The 18,965-nt window shown below is 38.9% G+C and overlaps 1 protein-coding gene across 3 annotated transcripts in view; it reads left to right on the top strand.

Moving 5' to 3' along the window:
- STXBP5 (syntaxin binding protein 5) overlaps positions 1 to 18,965 on the top strand; it is a 124,076-nt gene that overhangs the window by 70,234 nt on the left and 34,877 nt on the right. For all 3 annotated transcript variants that reach the window (XM_075146210.1, XM_075146208.1, XM_075146209.1), the window contains exons 11-18: positions 5,804 to 5,876; positions 8,103 to 8,250; positions 8,663 to 8,730; positions 9,820 to 9,860; positions 11,952 to 12,172; positions 13,685 to 13,863; positions 15,691 to 15,816; positions 16,305 to 16,456. In XM_075146210.1, the coding sequence (XP_075002311.1) occupies positions 5,804 to 5,876; positions 8,103 to 8,250; positions 8,663 to 8,730; positions 9,820 to 9,860; positions 11,952 to 12,172; positions 13,685 to 13,863; positions 15,691 to 15,816; positions 16,305 to 16,456 (1,008 nt within the window). The remainder of the gene's footprint in view (positions 1 to 5,803; positions 5,877 to 8,102; positions 8,251 to 8,662; positions 8,731 to 9,819; positions 9,861 to 11,951; positions 12,173 to 13,684; positions 13,864 to 15,690; positions 15,817 to 16,304; positions 16,457 to 18,965) is intronic.

Raw genomic sequence — 18,965 nt, 5'->3', positions numbered from 1 at the left:
CAAGCAGCTGGGATCCCTTGCTAGGGAAGGGGGCATTGACAAAGCAATTGGACAAGGGGCACAAGTCCTCAGCCTCTGGAGGCGACTCCTGTCAGGTGTGAAGGAAAGGTATCCCTTCAAGGAAGATGTTATATGCCACCCAGGCAAGTGGACCACCATGGAGAGAGGTATCCAGTACCTGAGAGAATTAGCTGTGCTGGAAGTGATTTACGATGACCTGAACAACGAGCAGTTATCCAAAGACCCAGATGAAGTCAAATGCACCCGACCCATGTGGCGGAAGTTTGTACGGAGCGCACCAGCGTCACATGCAAACTCATTGGCAATAATGACCTGGAGAGATGGAGAGGAACAAACAGTGGATGAACTGGCTGGCCAACTCCGGCAATATGAAGAAAGTCTCTCTTCCTCCCTACGGGCCTGTGTCTCTGCTGTGGAGAAACTGTCTCAGGAGGTCCAGCAACTCAAAGAGGATATGTCCTGCTCCCCACCTGCACGGGCCAATGTCTCAGCCATTAGGAGCAAGCGTCCCTCTGCTCAAGAGAGGAGACATCGTGGGTACACACCCTGGGGCACCCTGTGGTTTTACCTGCGTGACCACAGAGAGGACATGAGGAAGTGGGATGGAAAACCTACCTCAGTCCTCCAAGCACAGGTACATGAGTTGCAAGGGAAAACAACCACAAAAGGGAGTTCTTCCAGGAAAACCGCTGCTCCAGTCTCCAGTGAGTTCCCCAGACAGAGTAGAAGGGCTGATTCCACTTCCGACCTTAACAAAGGGACTTCTGACTCATACTTACAAGAAGTAGATAGCGAATATGATGACCAGGACTAGAGGGGCCCTGCCTCCAGCCAGGTGGAGGAAAGGGACAACCGGGTTTACTGGACTGTGTGGATTCGATGGCCTGGCACATCAGATCCACAAGAATATAAGGCTCTCGTAGACACCGGTGCGCAGTGTACCCTGATGCCATCAGGCTATAAAGGGGCAGAACCCATTTGTATTTCTGGAGTGACAGGGGGATCCCAAGAGTTAACTGTGTTGGAGGCCGAAGTGAGCCTGACTGGGAATGAGTGGCAGAAGCACCCCATTGTGACTGGCCCAGAGGCTCCGTGCATCCTTGGCATAGACTACCTCAGGAGAGGGTATTTTAAGGACCCAAAAGGGTATCGGTGGGCTTTTGGTATAGCTGCCCTGGAGACGGAGGAAATTAAACAGCTGTCCACCTTGCCCGGTCTCTCAGAGGATCCTTCTGTTGTGGGGTTGTTGAAGGTCCAAGAACAACAAGTACCAATCGCTACCACAACAGTGCACCGGTGGCAATATCGCACCAACCGAGACTCCCTGATCCCCATCCATGAGCTGATTCGTCGACTGGAGAGCCAAGGAGTGATCAGCAAGACTCGCTCACCCTTCAACAGTCCCATATGGCCAGTGCGAAAGTCCAATGGAGAGTGGAGGCTAACAGTAGACTACCGTGGCCTGAACGAAGTGACGCCGCCACTGAGTGCTGCCGTGCCGGACATGCTGGAACTTCAATACGAACTGGAGTCAAAGGCAGCCAAGTGGTACGCCACCATTGATATCGCTAATGCATTCTTCTCCATCCCTTTGGCGGCAGAGTGCAGGCCACAGTTTGCTTTCACTTGGAGGGGCGTCCAGTACACCTGGAACCGACTGCCCCAGGGGTGGAAACACAGCCCTACCATTTGCCATGGACTGATCCACACCGCACTGGAACAGGGTGAGGCTCCGGAACACCTGCAATACATTGATGACATCATCGTGTGGGGCAACACAGCAGAGGAAGTTTTCGAGAAAGGGGAAAGAATAGTCCAAATCCTTCTGAAGGCTGGCTTTGCAATAAAATGAAGTAAGGTCAAGGGACCTGCACAGGAGATCCAGTTTTTAGGAATAAAATGGCAAGATGGACGTCGTCAGATCCCAACGGATGTGATCAATAAAATAACAGCCATGTCCCCACCAACTAGCAAAAAGGAAACGCAAGCTTTCTTAGGCGTTGTGGGCTTTTGGAGAATGCATATTCCAAATTACAGTCAGATCGTAAGCCCTCTCTATCACGTGACCAGGAAGAAGAACGACTTCAGATGGGGCCCTGAGCAACGACAAGCCTTTGAACAAATTAAACAGGAGATAGTTCAGGCAGTAGCCCTTGGGCCAGTCCGGGCAGGACAAGATGTGAAGAATGTGCTCTACACTGCAGCCGGGGAGAATGGCCCTACCTGGAGCCTCTGGCAGAAAGCACCAGGGGAGACTCGAGGTCGACCCTTAGGGTTCTGGAGTCGGGGATACAGAGGATCCGAGGCCCGCGACACTCCAACTGAGAAGGAGATATTGGCAGCATATGAAGGGGTTTCAAGCTGCTTCGGAAGTGGTTGGTACTGAAGCACAGCTCCTCCTGGCACCCCGACTGCCAGTGCTGGGCTGGATGTTCAAGGGGAGGGTCCCCTCTACACATCATGCAACCGATGCTACGTGGAGTAAGTGGGTCGCACTGATCACACAACGGGCCCGAATAGGAAACCCCAGTTGCCCAGGAATCTTGGAGGTGATCACGAACTGGCCAGAAGGCAAAGATTTTGGAATATCCCCAGAGGAGGAAGTGACACGTGCTGAAGAGGCCCCACCATATAACAAACTACCAGAAAACGAGAAGCAATATGCCCTGTTCACTGATGGGTCCTGTCGCCTTGTGGGAAAACATCGGAGATGGAAGGCTGCGGTATGGAGTCCTATATGCCAAGTTGCAGAAACTGCTGAAGGAGAAGGTGAATCGAGTCAGTTTGCAGAGGTGAAAGCCATCCAGCTGGCCTTGGACATTGCTGAACGAGAAAAATGGCCAGTACTTTATCTCTATACTGACTCATGGATGGTGGCAAATGCCCTGTGGGGGTGGTTGCAGCAGTGGAAGCAGAACAACTGGCAGCGCAGAGGTAAACCCATCTGGGCTGCCGCGTTGTGGCAAGATATTGCTGCCTGGGTAGAGAACCTGACTGTAAAAGTACGTCACGTAGATGCTCACGTACCCAAGAGTCGGGCCAGTGAAGAGCACCAAAACAACCAGCAGGTGGATCAGGCTGCCAAGATCGAAGTAGCTCAGGTAGATCTGGACTGGCAACATAAAGGTGAATTATTTATAGCTCGGTGGGCCCATGACACTTCAGGCCACCAAGGGAGAGATGCAACATATAGATGGGCTCGTGATCGAGGGGTGGACTTAACCATGGACGCTATTGCACAGGTTATCCACGAATGTGAAACATGCGCTGCAATCAAGCAAGCCAAGCGAGTAAAGCCTCTTTGGTATGGAGGACGATGGTTGAAGTATAAATATGGGGAGACCTGGCAGATTGATTATATCACGCTCCCACAAACCCGACAGGGCAAGCGCTATGTGCTCACCATGGTAGAAGTAACCACCGGATGGCTGGAAACATATCCTGTGCCCCATGCCACCGCCCGGAACACCATCCTGGGCCTTGAAAAGCAAGTCCTATGGCGACATGGCACCCCAGAAAGAATTGAGTCAGACAACGGGACTCACTTCTGAAATGCCCTCATAGACACCTGGGCCAAAGAGCATGGCATTGAGTGGGTCTATCACATCCCCTACCATGCACCAGCCTCCGGGAAAATCGAACGATACAATGGACTGCTAAAGACAACACTGAGGGCAATGGGTGGTGGGACATTCAAGCATTGGGACACACATTTAGCAAAGGCCACCTGGTTAGTCAACACTAGGGGGTCTGTCACTCGAGCTGGCCCTGCCCAATCCAAACCCTTATGTACTGTAGAGGGGGATAAAGTCCCTGTTGTGCATATGAGAAATATGCTGGGGAAGACGGTCTGGGTTGCTCCTGCCTCTGGCAAGGGAAAACCCATCCGTGGGATTGCTTTTGCTCAGGGACCTGGGTGCACTTGGTGGGTGATGAGAAAGGATGGGGAAGTCCGGTGTGTACCTCAGGGGGATTTAATTTTGGGTGAAAATAGCCAATGAGCTGAATTGTACGATGTTAGTTATTACATAGTACTGTATGTCATCACTTCTATGGTTACCATATGCCATATTAACAGTATTACAGTAAGAATCACCCAGATTAATGTAGGATGAACTCCGATGGAACTGAGCAAGGTGCAACAATGATAGAACCGGACGAGCGCCCAGAACTGGCCTCCGCATGCAAGAGCCCACCACACACCATTTCTCCTGCCCTGCAAGACTGTTATGACAGGTGGAACCCGAAGTCATGGACTAAATGAACTCAACGGACGTTTTAGAGGGATGGCCCATGGACTAAGGGAATGATATCTCTGTGTGTGTATATATCAAAAGGCAGGAAAAAGGAGCGGTGACTAATTGGAATGTATGGGAAAATGTGATACCTGGGCATGATGTAGATGGTATAGAATAAGGGGTGGATATTGTCCTGGTTCCAGCTGGGACAGGGTTAACTTTCTTCCCAGTAGCCTGGGGGGTGTGCTGTGTTTTGGGTTCGGTGTGAAAGGAGCGTTGATGGCCCATTGATGCTTTGGCTGTTGCTGGGTGATGCTTGCACCGGGAGGGGGGAGCACAGCCGTGGTGGTGGACCCAGCTGGCCAATGGGGTATTCTATACCATGTGACATCATGCTCAGCATAAAAACCAGGTGGGGGGGGGGGGGGGGGGACTCGCCCCCCCGTTCGTGACACGCGGTCGGTGAGCGGTTGCGTTGTGCGTTGCCTGTTTTGTGTATTCTGTTATTGTTGTTGTTCTCATTGTTATTATTACTGTTTTACTTAGTTTTATTTCAATTATTAAACTGTTTTTATCTCAACCCGGGAGCTTTCCTACTCGTGCCCTCCCGATTCTCTCCCCCATCCCGCCGGGGGGGGGGGGGGGGGTGTGATCGAGCGGCTGCGTGGCGTTTATTTTTGCTGGCTGGGGTTAAACCACGACACAGGGTTTTTTGTTTTTTTAACCCCAAAAGAATGTGCAGACAAAAAGTAACATTACAATTTTAAGCTGTAATTACTGCAGCAGATGTGTTCACCAATATTTATTTGAGCACATAAGACCTTTCCAGTCAATGCTAAATCTTGATTAGCATTTGTATATAGTACTCCTAACTTTTAGTGACTTCATTCATTCCAATACTCAATGAAGTTCATTACTAACCCGTAATCTCTCTTCTGCAGGGGGATTTTTTTTATCATAGTTTAGGTAGTTGTCCCAGATTAATAGTAGTATATTGCCGATGACTCCAATGTTTTTAGCTGTCAACTTCCATCAGAGCATATAAAACTGCTTAGCTCAGAATTTCAGATCTTCCTGAAAGAAGACAAGATAAACTTTAGAAACTCTTTCAGTTTTCTTATTTTAGTGTCAAGTTGGCTGTCTTTCAATGCATTTTGTAAGCAATTAGAATTTAAACCCCACAGAATATGAGGAAAAGCAGTTTGGGGGTGGGAGGATGTTATTGTTCAGTAATTGGCTCTTTCTCAAAAATACTGCTTATACAAGTTCCTCTGCATGTTCCTATTCCTGTTATTTGAGCTATTTAAATGGTTCTAGCAAATTGGAAGAGAGTTGAGAATATTGAATTAAAGGGGGAGTGTGACTTTTCCAGACTTATCTTGGAGTATTCAGGGGGGTGAGTGTATAAAATACCTTCAGAAATTATAGTCATCTAAGTGTCTTTTCTATTCTTGACTGATAGAGCGTAAGGACTGATCACATTCTTGAGGCTGTGCATGCAAGAACTACATTTACCAATAAGTAACTTTTTTCTTTGTTTTCAGACTTTCAGGAACCATATGCTGTAGTTGTTCTCCTAGAAAAGGACTTAGTACTGATTGACCTTGCACAAAATGGGTAAGAATCTTGTGTAGCCTTTTTAATGGTTGGCTGCAGTGATCAGCCTGTTGTTCTGCTCTATAGCTTTTTAATCTACTGTAATACCTCCCTGTCCAGAACATAACATTTTTAATATTAAATATAAGGTTTCTTAGCAGAACTGAGAATCTTTGTAGATCAACTTTTCTCAAATTAATGTGTACTAGATGAGTAGAATATTATGTGACTTTTTCCAGGCTTGATTGACCAACAGAAATTACTTACAGATCACTGCTGCTTTTTAATTATCACAGTTTATTTTGAAGTTGATTCCTTAGTGCTATGAGGGGAGCTCAGAATGTTGGGGAAGGGAGCAGGGGGAACAACTGTTCAGGTAAGCCAGGGAGTTTTGACTGACACTGAGTGTTGTGGTCGTCACATAAATATCTGCTGATTTTATTGCCAAATGAATTGCTATCTGTATTGCTTAAAGTAACTCAATACTGATGCAATAAATATCCTATATATAAGATTAGAATGGTAACATCTACTCCCTGGTTTACTACTGTGGTGAGAGGTTGCTTAAAAGTAGTATCCTATTACAGTTTTCACAACTAATACTTGCCTTACACATTTTGAGTCTCTTGTTACTTTGCCTGTGGAACAGTCCATATACTCTATTAGGTGGTGATTAAAAATTCTGGATCCTACAAATTTTTTTATCAAGGGTTTTGAAATTAGTATAGGCAGTAACAACTAACTATTAGGGGATTAGTAGCAGAAGAACCAGACGGGTAAGATCTTTATAATGTTCCTGATTAAAAGTCATCAATGGTCAGTAAAGAAAAAAATCCTTGTGAAGAACATCCTTCTAGGGCAAACCAAAAACCTATAAATATGTATCCTCAGAGTCAATGGTGATACTTTAGATAATTAAGAGTCTATTGAATTTGGAAGAAGGTCAAGTTTAGTCCTAATATCTCTGTAGCTACTGAGCAATTGCATTTAGATTTTTCCAATGTTACTTGGCCATATGCTGTATCCAAAACTTGTTTCTGATATACTAATGGCATTAAGCTTCCAACATTCATATGTTGAAAGATTAATAAAACAAGTTTTAATGAGCTTGAAATAAAAAGGTTTGTACAAGGCTTTTTTTCTTAAGTGAAATAGTTTGCAGTGCCTGAAATTTGAAGTTATGTTAAGACTTGTTCTATTTCATGTTAAAATATTTTCAGCAGTTATGTTTTTAGAAGACTTATAGTGGTCTTTGTTATGATTGACTTGCAAAGTATTAATTGTTTCACAGCTGAAAAAAGCAACAAAATTAATAGATTTTTTGCTACAGGAGGTTTCCTTTTGCCCTGTGTTGTCATATGGATTTATCATATTTTGTTAAAATGAAGCCTCTTTTTTTCATTCAATTTTTAGAAGATTGTTTTAACTTTCCAGATAGCTCTGTATAAGTTTATTGGTATGCAGAATGTTTTCATCTGTTGTTGCTAATTTTTCCTTTAGATGTGTTGAGAAACTGTGTCCCTTTTCGACTCTGGGGGGGGGGGGGAAAAAAGGCGGAGGGGAAGCGTATGCATAGTATGCATTTCTCTGGAGATAAATGTTCTTTGAATACAGATACATTTACCTCTATTATTACTATTGGCTTTTTTCCTCATTAAGGCTCTGTCACTTTTCTGATGGAGGTGGTGGTGGGGAGTATATGTGTGTGTGTTTGCTTCTAATTGGTAACTGAGTATTGCTATATATAACTTTAAGAAATTGATCTTGGAGGTGCAAGTAGGTTATGAAAAGTGCTGGACAACTTTTTGTCTAAGAACAGTATAATAATATAAAATGAGAAGTGGAATTGCCCTGTCTTTCTCCCTGGAAAAATAGACTGAAGAGTTAGAAATAAATTCATAGCTCCACATTACCATAATTAGGACTTGGTAACTTCAGTTTTTCTACAGGCCATTAAAATAGTAAACTTTTAAAAATATAAAACTATAGGGCATAGCGGTGTTCTAGAAATATTCTGGAAACAGTACAAACTTCAGGTTCCATCTAGAGTACTACAGTATCTTGATAGTGTACTGGATGAGCAGTGAAGTTGCATAGTATATTTGTTCACAATCTAATTTGATATGCATTTATTTTCCTCTATACGATAAGAACCCAAACTTAGTCTTAAGTGTTTTACTTGTGTTCTGCATTTTTAAAAAAAAAGTTTTTCCTAGATTAACAGTCTTCCCCTTTCATCCATTAAAGGTACCCTATATTTGAGAATCCCTATCCTTTGACTATACACGAATCTCCGGTTACCTGTTGTGAATATTTTGCTGATTGTCCTGTGGACCTCATACCTGCACTCTATTCAGTTGGTGCGCGACAGAAACGTCAAGGTTACAGTAAGAAGGTACAACATCTAGTGCATACATATGTATTAGAAAATACTGAAAATCAACAGCTGTGAACAACATAAGAGTGGCCATACTAAGACCAAAACTCCATCTGACTCATTATTCTGTCTTTGACAGTGGCTAATAGCAGATGTTTAGGGAGGATATAGTATATGTCAAGCCTACAGTCATGCTTTCCTGATGTGCTCCCATTGATTGCTATATCACTGGAAGCTAAGGGACTTCCTGGAGCAGAGGTGTTGTTTATAGCCCTTGTTGATTTTTTTCTTTTTCCTCTGCAGTGGATATGTCTAATTACTTTTTGAAATCATGTGAAATACTGGAATCTGCAGTATCTGCAGTAATTTCAACGACTTAACTTGGCACTGTATGATATTTTCTTCCTCAGTGTATTTGTTAATCTTCCAGGAATGGCCTATCAGTGGAGGCAACTGGGGTTTGATCACTCAGAGCTATCCAGAGATAATTATTACAGGGTAAGTGACACCGCAGTGTAGTAATAACTTTCTTAGTTGAGTAAGTAGAAGTGAGAATATTTTGTTCCTCGTGTAGAAGACAATGTTCTAAAAGTGATTTGGATGATTTAAGAAATTATGTTCACTAGACAAGTCATTTGCATAATCTTCTTGAGGCGTTAATGAGAAAGTAAAGCAAAATGTGGAAGAGAAGGTAGGAACCAAATGATAGCAGGTGTTTTACGGGGATTATTATTATGATGTGGTATTGTGATTATGTCTGCTTGCTATCAATATATCCTGAATGAAATTTATCTTTTATTCTTTAACTTCTGGAAAATAGTTGAGTAGTGTTTTAAAGCATAGAAAGTCCATTAAATAGTTACTGAGTTGAGTTCTCAACGGTAAGCAAAGCTTTTTTTTATTTCAAAAAGGACAACCAAATACTTAAATCTGTTCATTTTGATCTCTTTTGAGACTGATCCTTCTAATACTACTCTAAAGAGTGTAAACAAAATGTAATTTATAACCATGCAGGGCATCACTGAAAGTGAGAGCACTACTGAAGGTTTTTTTTTTTAGAATAGCCCATTAGCCCTAATGAGGATTACCATCACTTTATACTACACATTGCAGAGACTTTGAGAGACAGTCCTGAAAAAATCTAGTCATCTGATTCTCAATTTCAAGGATAAAATAAACAAGTTAGGTGACTCATTTACACTGAAATACAGTATATTTAGGCATCTCCTTTACAAGTGTCACTCCAAATAAAGGGCATCTTTTAAGAAAAAACACATAGTAAGGTATACCAAACTGCTTATGGGAAATGCAGGTAACTGAAATCAGTATTTAAAATGGTAAATTAGTATTAGTACAGTGGAATTTCAGGGAGTTAGCCTCCAAATGTTTTTTTAATCCCTTCTGTCCAAAGTAATTGGGGCACATGTTTGTAAAATGTCAGCTTCCAATAAATTGTGGAAATAAAGTGTCACTAAGAATACTGATAAAAATAGAATGTTAGCCATATATTTTTCTAATCAGTAGCAAAGAGGTCTAACACTTCAACTAACCATTTTACCATCTTATTAATTTTTTAATATTTCATAGGCATGCTGATGGGTCAATCAAGTTTTGGGATGCTTCAGCAAGTAAGTGTTTTCAGTAGAGATTTTTTTCCTGTGCAGTAGGAGTTTTCTAAACTTACTGATTTCTCTAATGGAATGTAATTGTAGACTAATCATTCTCATTATTTCCTGCCTCTTGTAGAGTCAGTAACTCCATAGGAAACTTTGATTTAAAATTAAATAAAATTAACATTATTTCTTAGTTAATGGTTTCACTGTTTCTACCACCTCGGTGAAAATGCACTGGTAGTCCAAAGGCCAGCTAGAATGGAAGAGTTCTAAAATTTTTTTAGAAGCACCTTCAGAAGCACCTTACTGAGCAGAGAGATGCATGACAGGCAAATGCATTTCTTTTTAGTACAATTGAATTTCAATAAATTATTTCTGTCTTTTTAGACAGGAGAGAGGCATGTGTTTATAAGACATCAGCTCCCCATAAATTACAGTATCTAAAAATAAGAATTAGAACCAGGAGTAGTTTGTGGTAATAAAATGATCTAGGCATTTGTGAAGAAACGCAGAAAAACAATAAAATAAAGATGCTTTTCTTTGGTGGAACATTGAACAGGCCTAAAGAGTGTCATTTTACATTTCTCTTCAGTTAAAGGGTCAATTGCATCTGATGGTCTACACAGCTAACAGTGAGAAATGCAGTAAGAATTCAAATTAGAATGGACTACACAGAGTTAGATGTTTTAATTAATCTAGTTCTGACTAACCTTACTCTTGGTACTTAAAAGCTGTCTGAAGCAATCTTGAAATCATTATCAGTTGTCTTTGAAAACTTGTGGAAGACTGGTGAGATTCCAAAATGCTAAGGCCTGTGTGGGTGTGGGAGGGAACAGATGCAATGTATATGTTAAAAAACCGGGAGGAGGAGTATTTGGAGTGTTATAGATCTTTCATTTCAGTTTGGGATGGGGGTGGAACCTGGGGGAGAGAGAGGGGAAAAAAAAAACCAAACCTGATTGATTCTGTGTGCTTAAAAATTCTATTCAGCATAGATCTGTCAAAAGGACATCCTGTTAAAGACATTTAGTTTCTTTCTGAAACAGATAAACAAACCTGTTAAGGGAGAAACTGCAAGTATCCTGTATCTTGATTTTAAAACTTTTAAATCTCTCTAATAGCACAGTCTTACAGATGAACTAGAGAAGTGTGATTCAGGTAAAACCACTGAAATGTGGAAGAGGAGAAAGGAGGTCATAAATTAAGTTTTCCTAATGATAATTATTAGTATTTGTAGCAGTAATTTGGGCCATTGACTAGAGAATATGCCTGTGAAGTTTGAAAGCAACACCAAGACAGTTGAAGGAAAATTTAAGAAAGGATTAGAATTACAATTGAGAATGCTATTACTAATTCTTGAATAGCATTCAAGACAATTTAATTGAGTATAGGATCAATAATTTACACTCAGAACTTATGTTGTGGAAAAAAAAAGGGAGGTCTAATGGATTGCAATATCAGTGTTGTGCAAAAAATAAATCATTGGGATAAATAAGTGGGAATATCTGTAAAACCAACGTGGAGGAATTCTTTCACAATTTTAAACTGTGACAAGGCCTCACTAGAACTGTTCTAGGAAACACGCTATCAAGAAAAATGTGGACTGATCAGAGGGCAGTGCTTTTGAATGATCAGACAGGATAAAATAAAAATTGGAGGAACTGGGGCTGTTGAGTCTGAGAACACAGGTGAGAGGCCATGGATTTGAAATACTGTAAGGAGAAAGGAAAGGAGCTTCACTTTCTCTGCCATAGATAGGCTTAAGTTGTGGGTATGGTACATGTAACTAGATGTTATTATAAAGAAATCCCTAAGTACAGTTAAGCCTTGAAGCTGTGAGAGCTTAGTTTATAACTGATGCTTAGTATATATCTCTCAGGAGATTATAGTGTTGTTGTGTTTTGTTTTGTTTTAAAGTAACTGATCCTGTATTGGGCAAGTGGTGCACTGCATGGGCAGATATTCAGTGCTTCTACTCTGTTCTCTTTTGTTGAATATAGTGGCTTTATAAATGAAGAGAAGTTTCTAAATTTATTAAAAAATTAACAAGAGAAGAATACTTTTTTAGATCAAAACTAATTTTTATCTCTTTTGGTTTGTTCCTAGTAACGCTTCAAGTACTCTATAAGCTGAAAACAGCCAAAGTGTTTGAAAAATCACGGAATAAAGATGAGAGGCCGAACACAGATATAGTAGATGAAGATCCATATGCTATTCAGATCATCTCATGGTGTCCAGAAAGTAGAATGCTGTGCATAGCTGGAGTTTCTGCACATGTCATTATTTACAGGTTCAGCAAGCAGGAAGTGACAACAGAAATCATTCCGGTAATTAGTATAACCATTTTTTAACTTTGTAGGATTTAGCTATAAGAAGATTGTTGTAGCAATTTACTTCTTCATTGTCTTTCATTTTATTAGTGAAATGGACAAAAACAATTTCCTTAAAACAAGGAGAAGTATTTTTGTGGAGGAAAAATTATGCAATTCAGCAAAAGTGAAAATTTCACACCAAGATTTTGGTTTTCATTGGCTTTTTCAGGTTTTGCAGCCAATAATAATTCTTTATTCTATCTATCAAAGCAAATAATGGATCAAAACTTGGCTGTATCAAAGGTAAAATTAAAACAGAAGTGAATGAGATGTGGAGTTGAAGAATTTTCAAAGCTTTTAGGGAGTTGATTCCTTTTTTCCTTGATTCCTAATAATTACCTCTGTCTTGGCAAAACTTCTGTAGCGTGCAAAGCTAGAAAAGTAGAAGCATGCCAGACATGCCCTAAGGTCTGTTAAGGACTTTGCTGTGTCACTGTTATATTCTGTATAAGATACAATGACGAGTTATATTGCAAAAGTTTGAGAAGTCCTTTGTTAAATCAGACACACACATGCAACTACTTATCTGAATGTATGAGCTGAAAGCTAACTTGAAGCCATTTAATTATAAAATGTTGTATGTTTTAAGTAAAGCATTAATCATAATGTAATTGGGTTTTTTCTCTCTCCCCCACCCGCCTTATTCTGCCCCCTTCAGGTAAGTCTTAATTAAGGAGATGAGGCATATTCTTTTTCCTTCTGGTGTTTACTTATGTACAAGTACATTCCCTTCTGAGGGAACAGTTTTTCTAAATGATTTTTACAAATTAGCCCCTAGCAAACTATTCTTCAGTACTAGGAATGCTCTAAAAAATACTGTATAGTTCTTTGTTTCAGTCCATGAGTTAAGTTCTGCTTTGCAGATGATGAGAGTAAAAAAGTGGAAAACTTTCTTTCCACTGCACTACAATTAATACTGATATTGTTATCAATACAGCAGAAGGAAATCTGAAATCATTATGAACCTACAGTTCTTTAAAATGTATGGTCTAGTTCAGTGCAACATCAAACATTGAACTAAGTCCCATGTATACAATAGTATAAAGTGTAGCTGTCTATATGCCTTCAGCTCTTCTTAGTTTTAGCGTTCCTGAACTACATAAAACAAGTCACCTTCATAACTGAGAATTTATTATGTCCACAGAATGATAATTAAATGGGTCTTGCATCCAGTATTTAATTTCTTTCCGATATTAAGCAGCTAACTTTGGGGAAATAGTTTAGATTTTCAAGTTTTAGCAATCTTCAGATATTCAGTCTGTAGTAATTAGTATGACTGTGTATTTCTGGAGACTACATGTGTATATTTAGGTTGCACTGTTTACTAAACTACTGTTTTCTTTTAAAAGATGGAAAAGTCCTGGATGTCACTTTTATCACTAGTATCTTCAGTTGCACTTCATTTATTTCACATCTAGTTTTTTGAAAGGCAGAGTTTACTGATAATTTTTTTACTTTAATTTACAGATGCTGGAAGTACGTCTGTTATATGAAATAAATGATGTTGAATCTCCAGACGGTGAGCAGGTGCCACCGTTACCAACTCCAGGCACAGGTTCCAATCCTCAATCCATTGTTCCCCAGTCTCATCCATCTACTAGTAGCAGTTCATCTGATGGACTCCGTGATAATGTCCCATGTTTAAAGTAAGTATATTCTGTTATACTTTTGTTGGGTGTGAAACTTTACACAAATATGTGATGAGAATATATGTTCTTTGATATTATTACAGAAATGTCATTGTTGGTGAAAATGTTTTATTTCTTAGAGCAATGTTTTCCAAATATCTGAAAATTGAGTTCTGTTTTAAGAAATAAGTTTTGCGATCTTAGTTCCATTAAACTTCATAAGCTGATTTAAAAAAAAAAAACCCTGAAAAATCTTGCCTTATGACTGCTGCCTGCTTTAGGAAACTTTGGCATATATGTTAGTATATTTATAGATACTTGTGCTTTAGAGCAAACATTTTCAATAGCAGCAATATAGTTACTTTGAAATCTTATTGTCCATTGAAATGAATTGGCAACTAGTGTTTTGTGGCTCTCCTTAACTTTAGGCCAAGTATATCTGAATAGATTTCACCTGCTAGTTTTCCAGAACTTTAGGTTCTTAGAGCCAAATCAAAAACAATGAAAATGCTTACAAATAACTAACTGAGAGGTAACTCTTTTTAGGCTTACAAATATTTTTTTTTTAACTCTTCAGGGGAACTACTTTGTATTTTGGGAACAGGAAACAGAATTAATGTCCCATTCTCATGGATCTTCATTTTGCATGACGCTTCATAGTGCTCACAGTGTAGGTCTTCGACCAATTTTCAGATTTTTTAAATTAGGAAATTTTTCCTTAAGGTTCTTCATGTGTGAACTTTTTACTCATTTGAGAAATGAAAGTTAAAAGAAGACAGTCTTTTTTACTCTTCTACAAGAGTGCATTATAAAGGCCTCTGGACCATCACCTTTTCCTTACAAAATGTACATTGGACTTCATTTTCAGATATAAAATTAAGATATGTATGTACTTTTTGTTTTCTGAAGTTTTAAGGTCCCAACTTGGACTTTAATTCTTTAAGTGCATCCATGCAGAAAATAACTAATTCTGATGGGGTTATTTTCTCTGGGTGGGAGTTTTTGTATCTTATTGGTTGTAGTGAGTTGCAGAAGTGTCTTTCTAAAGAAAACTGGATGGAGTAGAAAAATTGGAAAATTCTGAATTTTTGTAAAATATTGGCAAACCAAAACATGCATTGATGAGAATGAATGGGTAAAATAAGAGGAATTCAGGAACCGGAGGAACTTATGTTCTGTGTAACCTTTTTCACCTTAAAAGATGAAAGACCTAATCCTTTCTGCAGGACATTCATAAGTTTGTTCATCAGCATGCAAACAAAATCTTTCCAGGAACTTCAATTCCCCCATTCCCAGGTTCATTCCATACAACTGGTCTACCATTATAATAATTTACCTTGCTTTCATTTTTTTTTCTATTATATCACAGCTTTTTGTTTGCATTTGTGTCAATACATTGTGCTTCTGTTTCCCTTTTCAGTACTCTTCTTCCACATGCACCCCTCACCCCCTTCCATTCTCTAAATCAGAGTTCTTTTGGAAACTCTGAAAAGAATGGGTAACAACTTCCTTCTAGACACTGAACGCCTTTATCTATTCAAGTCAATACAGCATGTTAACGCTGTTATGCCTTGCTCTGAAGAGGAGAGAAATGAAGTATTTGTGATCATTGCTTAATTAATTTTCAATTAGGTAATGAATCAAAAGGGCCCTTAAAGTAGTGAATGACCAGTTCCAATGTGGCTTTTTTTCTGGTTGCTTTTAGGTGTTTGTGTTGATTTTTTGCAATTTTCCAACTTTCTAAAGTCCAGTGTGGTGTAGAATTTAACGAATTCTGAGCCCATAAGATAAAAATGGAGGCTGCGGAGAGTCATAAAAAGATACCATGTTTTGTTTACTTTGCAGAGTTAAAAATTCTCCTCTCAAGCAGTCTCCAGGCTACCAAATTGAGCTAGTTATCCAGCTAGTGTGGGTGAGTGGAGAACCTCCTCAACAGATAACCAGTTTAGCAGTCAACTCGGCGTACGGCCTGTAAGTATATTCTACACAGTTTTTTCATTGTACTGTTAAAATGGTTTAAAATTATCTGTTTAAAAATTAAGTCTCCATGTGTGTTCACATGAGCTGCACAGCAACACAAGAGGCAATCAGTCTCCTGTGCTTAAAAGATAATTCCTTTTGGGTCATGGCTGATCCTGATGATGCTAACATCAGAAACAAATCAGCATCACTCTTCCTCACCTGGCACAGTAGAGCCAAGAGTAAGTATCATTAAAGGCTCTGTCAGATAGGTTGGCAAGTACAATGACGGGTATCTGTTCTACTCAGTGTCACGTGTTTTTTACAAGAGAACAATTAAACAATACTGCATTCTAAAATAGTAATTTATAAATATGTGTAATTTAGAGTAATTCATAAAAATTAGGAAGTCTTAAAATTATGAACAGCAACAAACACCGATATAAAACTTCACCAACATTTGATTAGCACAATCTTTCCTTCCACTTTTCTTTTTCTAGAGTAGTTTTTGGAAACTGTAATGGTATTGCCATGGTTGATTACCTCCAGAAGACAGTGCTCTTGAATCTAGGCACTATTGAACTGTATGGCTCCAATGATCCTTATCGCAGGGAGCCACGATCTCCCCGAAAAACTCGACAACCATCTGGAGGTGAGTAACCCAAAACTTGTTTTAACCAACTGTGCCTTTCTTCTGAGCTTATCTGGGCTATTAGTGTATGTTCTTTGAATACAAGCATACTTTTCTCCACTGTGGTTTCATCCTTTCTTCTTGATCTGCCCCTAATGTCACCTTTGCAGGTTTGTTACTTCATGTTTCCTTCAAAACTGTTGCTTAATGGAATCTAATGATGCTTGATATCATTATTTATTTTTCAGTGTAATGTATGTTTTAAAAAAAGCAGATGGGAAAACATTATCTGTGTGAATAGATATAAGTATAAATGTACAGTGGATTTATGCAGTTTATGAGATTTTAGCTTAATAACACAGCAAAAATAAGTTGAAGTATCCTAGTATTTCTGATAAACCTACCCGTATCATATGCTTGTATAAACCCATTACTGTTTGCAGATAGCCTGTGTATCTGCTGGGATCTTTTGGCTTCCTATTTTAAACTTTGACTAGAAATGTCCCTGATAACATGCTTTAGCTTATGTTGTGTATGCTGTTATAATATGCTTGAGAGGAAGCCTTTGATTTAAATGAACCAAATAAACTTCCAAATACAAACTGGTAAAATAAATCTTTTCTGAAAAAAAGGACTTTAATTTAAAAATATACTGAAGAAGGATGTTCCTTTGCAGCTGAGGGGGAAAATGACTTTTCAGTCTAAATGCCAAGCTTTTTATTGCCAAAAGGAAAATTTAGTATTTTTAAATTATTTTCTCCTCCTTGTTATGTAGTGGATACTTTCAAGTTAATTTGGAAAACAGCTAAAGACAGAATGATAAACAATGTCACTGCTGCCCCAAATGATTATTTTTCGATAGAAATAAACTGTTCAAAAAAATTCTTTATGCTCTAGTGTTGGTTGCTTTATTTTAAGAGATCCAGAATAACATCCAGGTAAGTTCTTTTAGTAATATTTTATTCAAATTGAAATGGATGCTCTAAGATGTATTTTAGTAAATCATTGGTTTGAGAAAGATCTAGTTAGCACCAGTCAGCTTATTTCAACTAAAGAAACTGGTCTAAAAATCATTAACATAAAGTAGAACATACACAGTTGCTATCCTGTCAGATAAAATATTTTTTTCTAATAAATAAAAACTTTATTAATAAAATTACTTTTTGAGAGAAAGAAATAACTTGACTGTGTTAATTCCAATTCCTCTTGGGAGTAAAGAGCTTAAATTCCGCTTCATGCGTTTAGATTATAAACTGCCTTTCATAGTGTTAAACATTACTTGCTTTGTTTTCTTGGCTTTTGGTTTTTTAAATGTATTGGATCTGCATAACTCTGAGTTACACCTGTGTCTCTAAGGTGTTCATGAATTGAGTCCTTTTTGCTCATGAATATAACTGTTACATGAAATCATATATTTTTTCGTCTTACATTTTAATACTAACAATCTGCATGGCAAGAGCATTTCATAAACCTGGTTATACAAGTTATTCTGCTGGCTTTTCTGTCTCAAATGTACTGTTAGTGTCTCCGTCTTTCCTTTTCTCATTGCTTCATAAAGGTATGCTGACTGTGGCTTCTTGCATGTGCGGCCTTTCTAACTTATATTCAGAGTCTGTGAAAAAGCTTCGCACCTCTTATATAAGTAAGTCATCTCATGGCAATAAAATATTTTTGAACATCTGAATTTAATTTTTTGACTTGTTCACTCACCATAAATATTTTTGTTAATCCATTTTAAGTAATTGTTTTACTTTTAGAAACTGATTTTAATCCATCACGCATCTATTGTATTTCTTGTTCATGGCATCTTTAAAAGAAACTTGAAGGAAAAAAAGCAACCATAATAGTCTCTGTATTTTGTGTTTTTAAACAAATAAATATCAAAATCAAAAGGAGATCCTGTCTCATAAGTTACTGATGTGTACAGACCCGAGAACTTACTCACCAAACTTTGTTGTTTTGAGATCTGAGGCTAGAAGCTTCCCTTGCTTGGTCCCCTTTCTGGCAGAAAAAGCTTCAGAACTCTAGTGTTAAACTATTATTAATAATGGTAATATTTAACATTGTAAAAGACAGTGATTTGTCTATTACAAATGAAAATCTACTTCTACAAAGATGTTATTCATAATAGGGATTAGGAGTGGAGGTGTTTGTGGATTGCACAGCCCTGTGGGGTTTCCAAGCAGTTTTGAAGTTCAGGCGCCTATGCGAGGGAGGTAGCCCATCAGAACCATGATTTACCTGAGGGCTTCTCTGACTTATTCCATCATTCACAGCATCCAAGAATTTGGAGAACATAAAGCTGATTTTTAAAAGCGTAACATTGTTCCTTTCCCTGGGATGCCAGTTTTCTCCAGACCTTGGGCAGAGGTAGGTAATCTCACCCCATTTTTTAATGAAGGAGAGTAGAATAAAACTAAGCTAAGGGAAAAATGACCTGGAGTTAAGGAAAAAAAAAAAAGACTTGAGATTATGGTCCAATTCTGTTAGTTCTACTATTTTTTTTTCCTCCAACAAGAAAAAAGAAACA

This window comes from Calonectris borealis, chromosome 3 (assembly GCF_964195595.1).
Source record: "Calonectris borealis chromosome 3, bCalBor7.hap1.2, whole genome shotgun sequence".
NCBI classification, from domain to species: Eukaryota; Metazoa; Chordata; class Aves; order Procellariiformes; family Procellariidae; genus Calonectris; species Calonectris borealis.
Note: the sequence above shows the minus strand (reverse complement) of the source record. Positions and strands in the feature narration are given on the sequence as shown.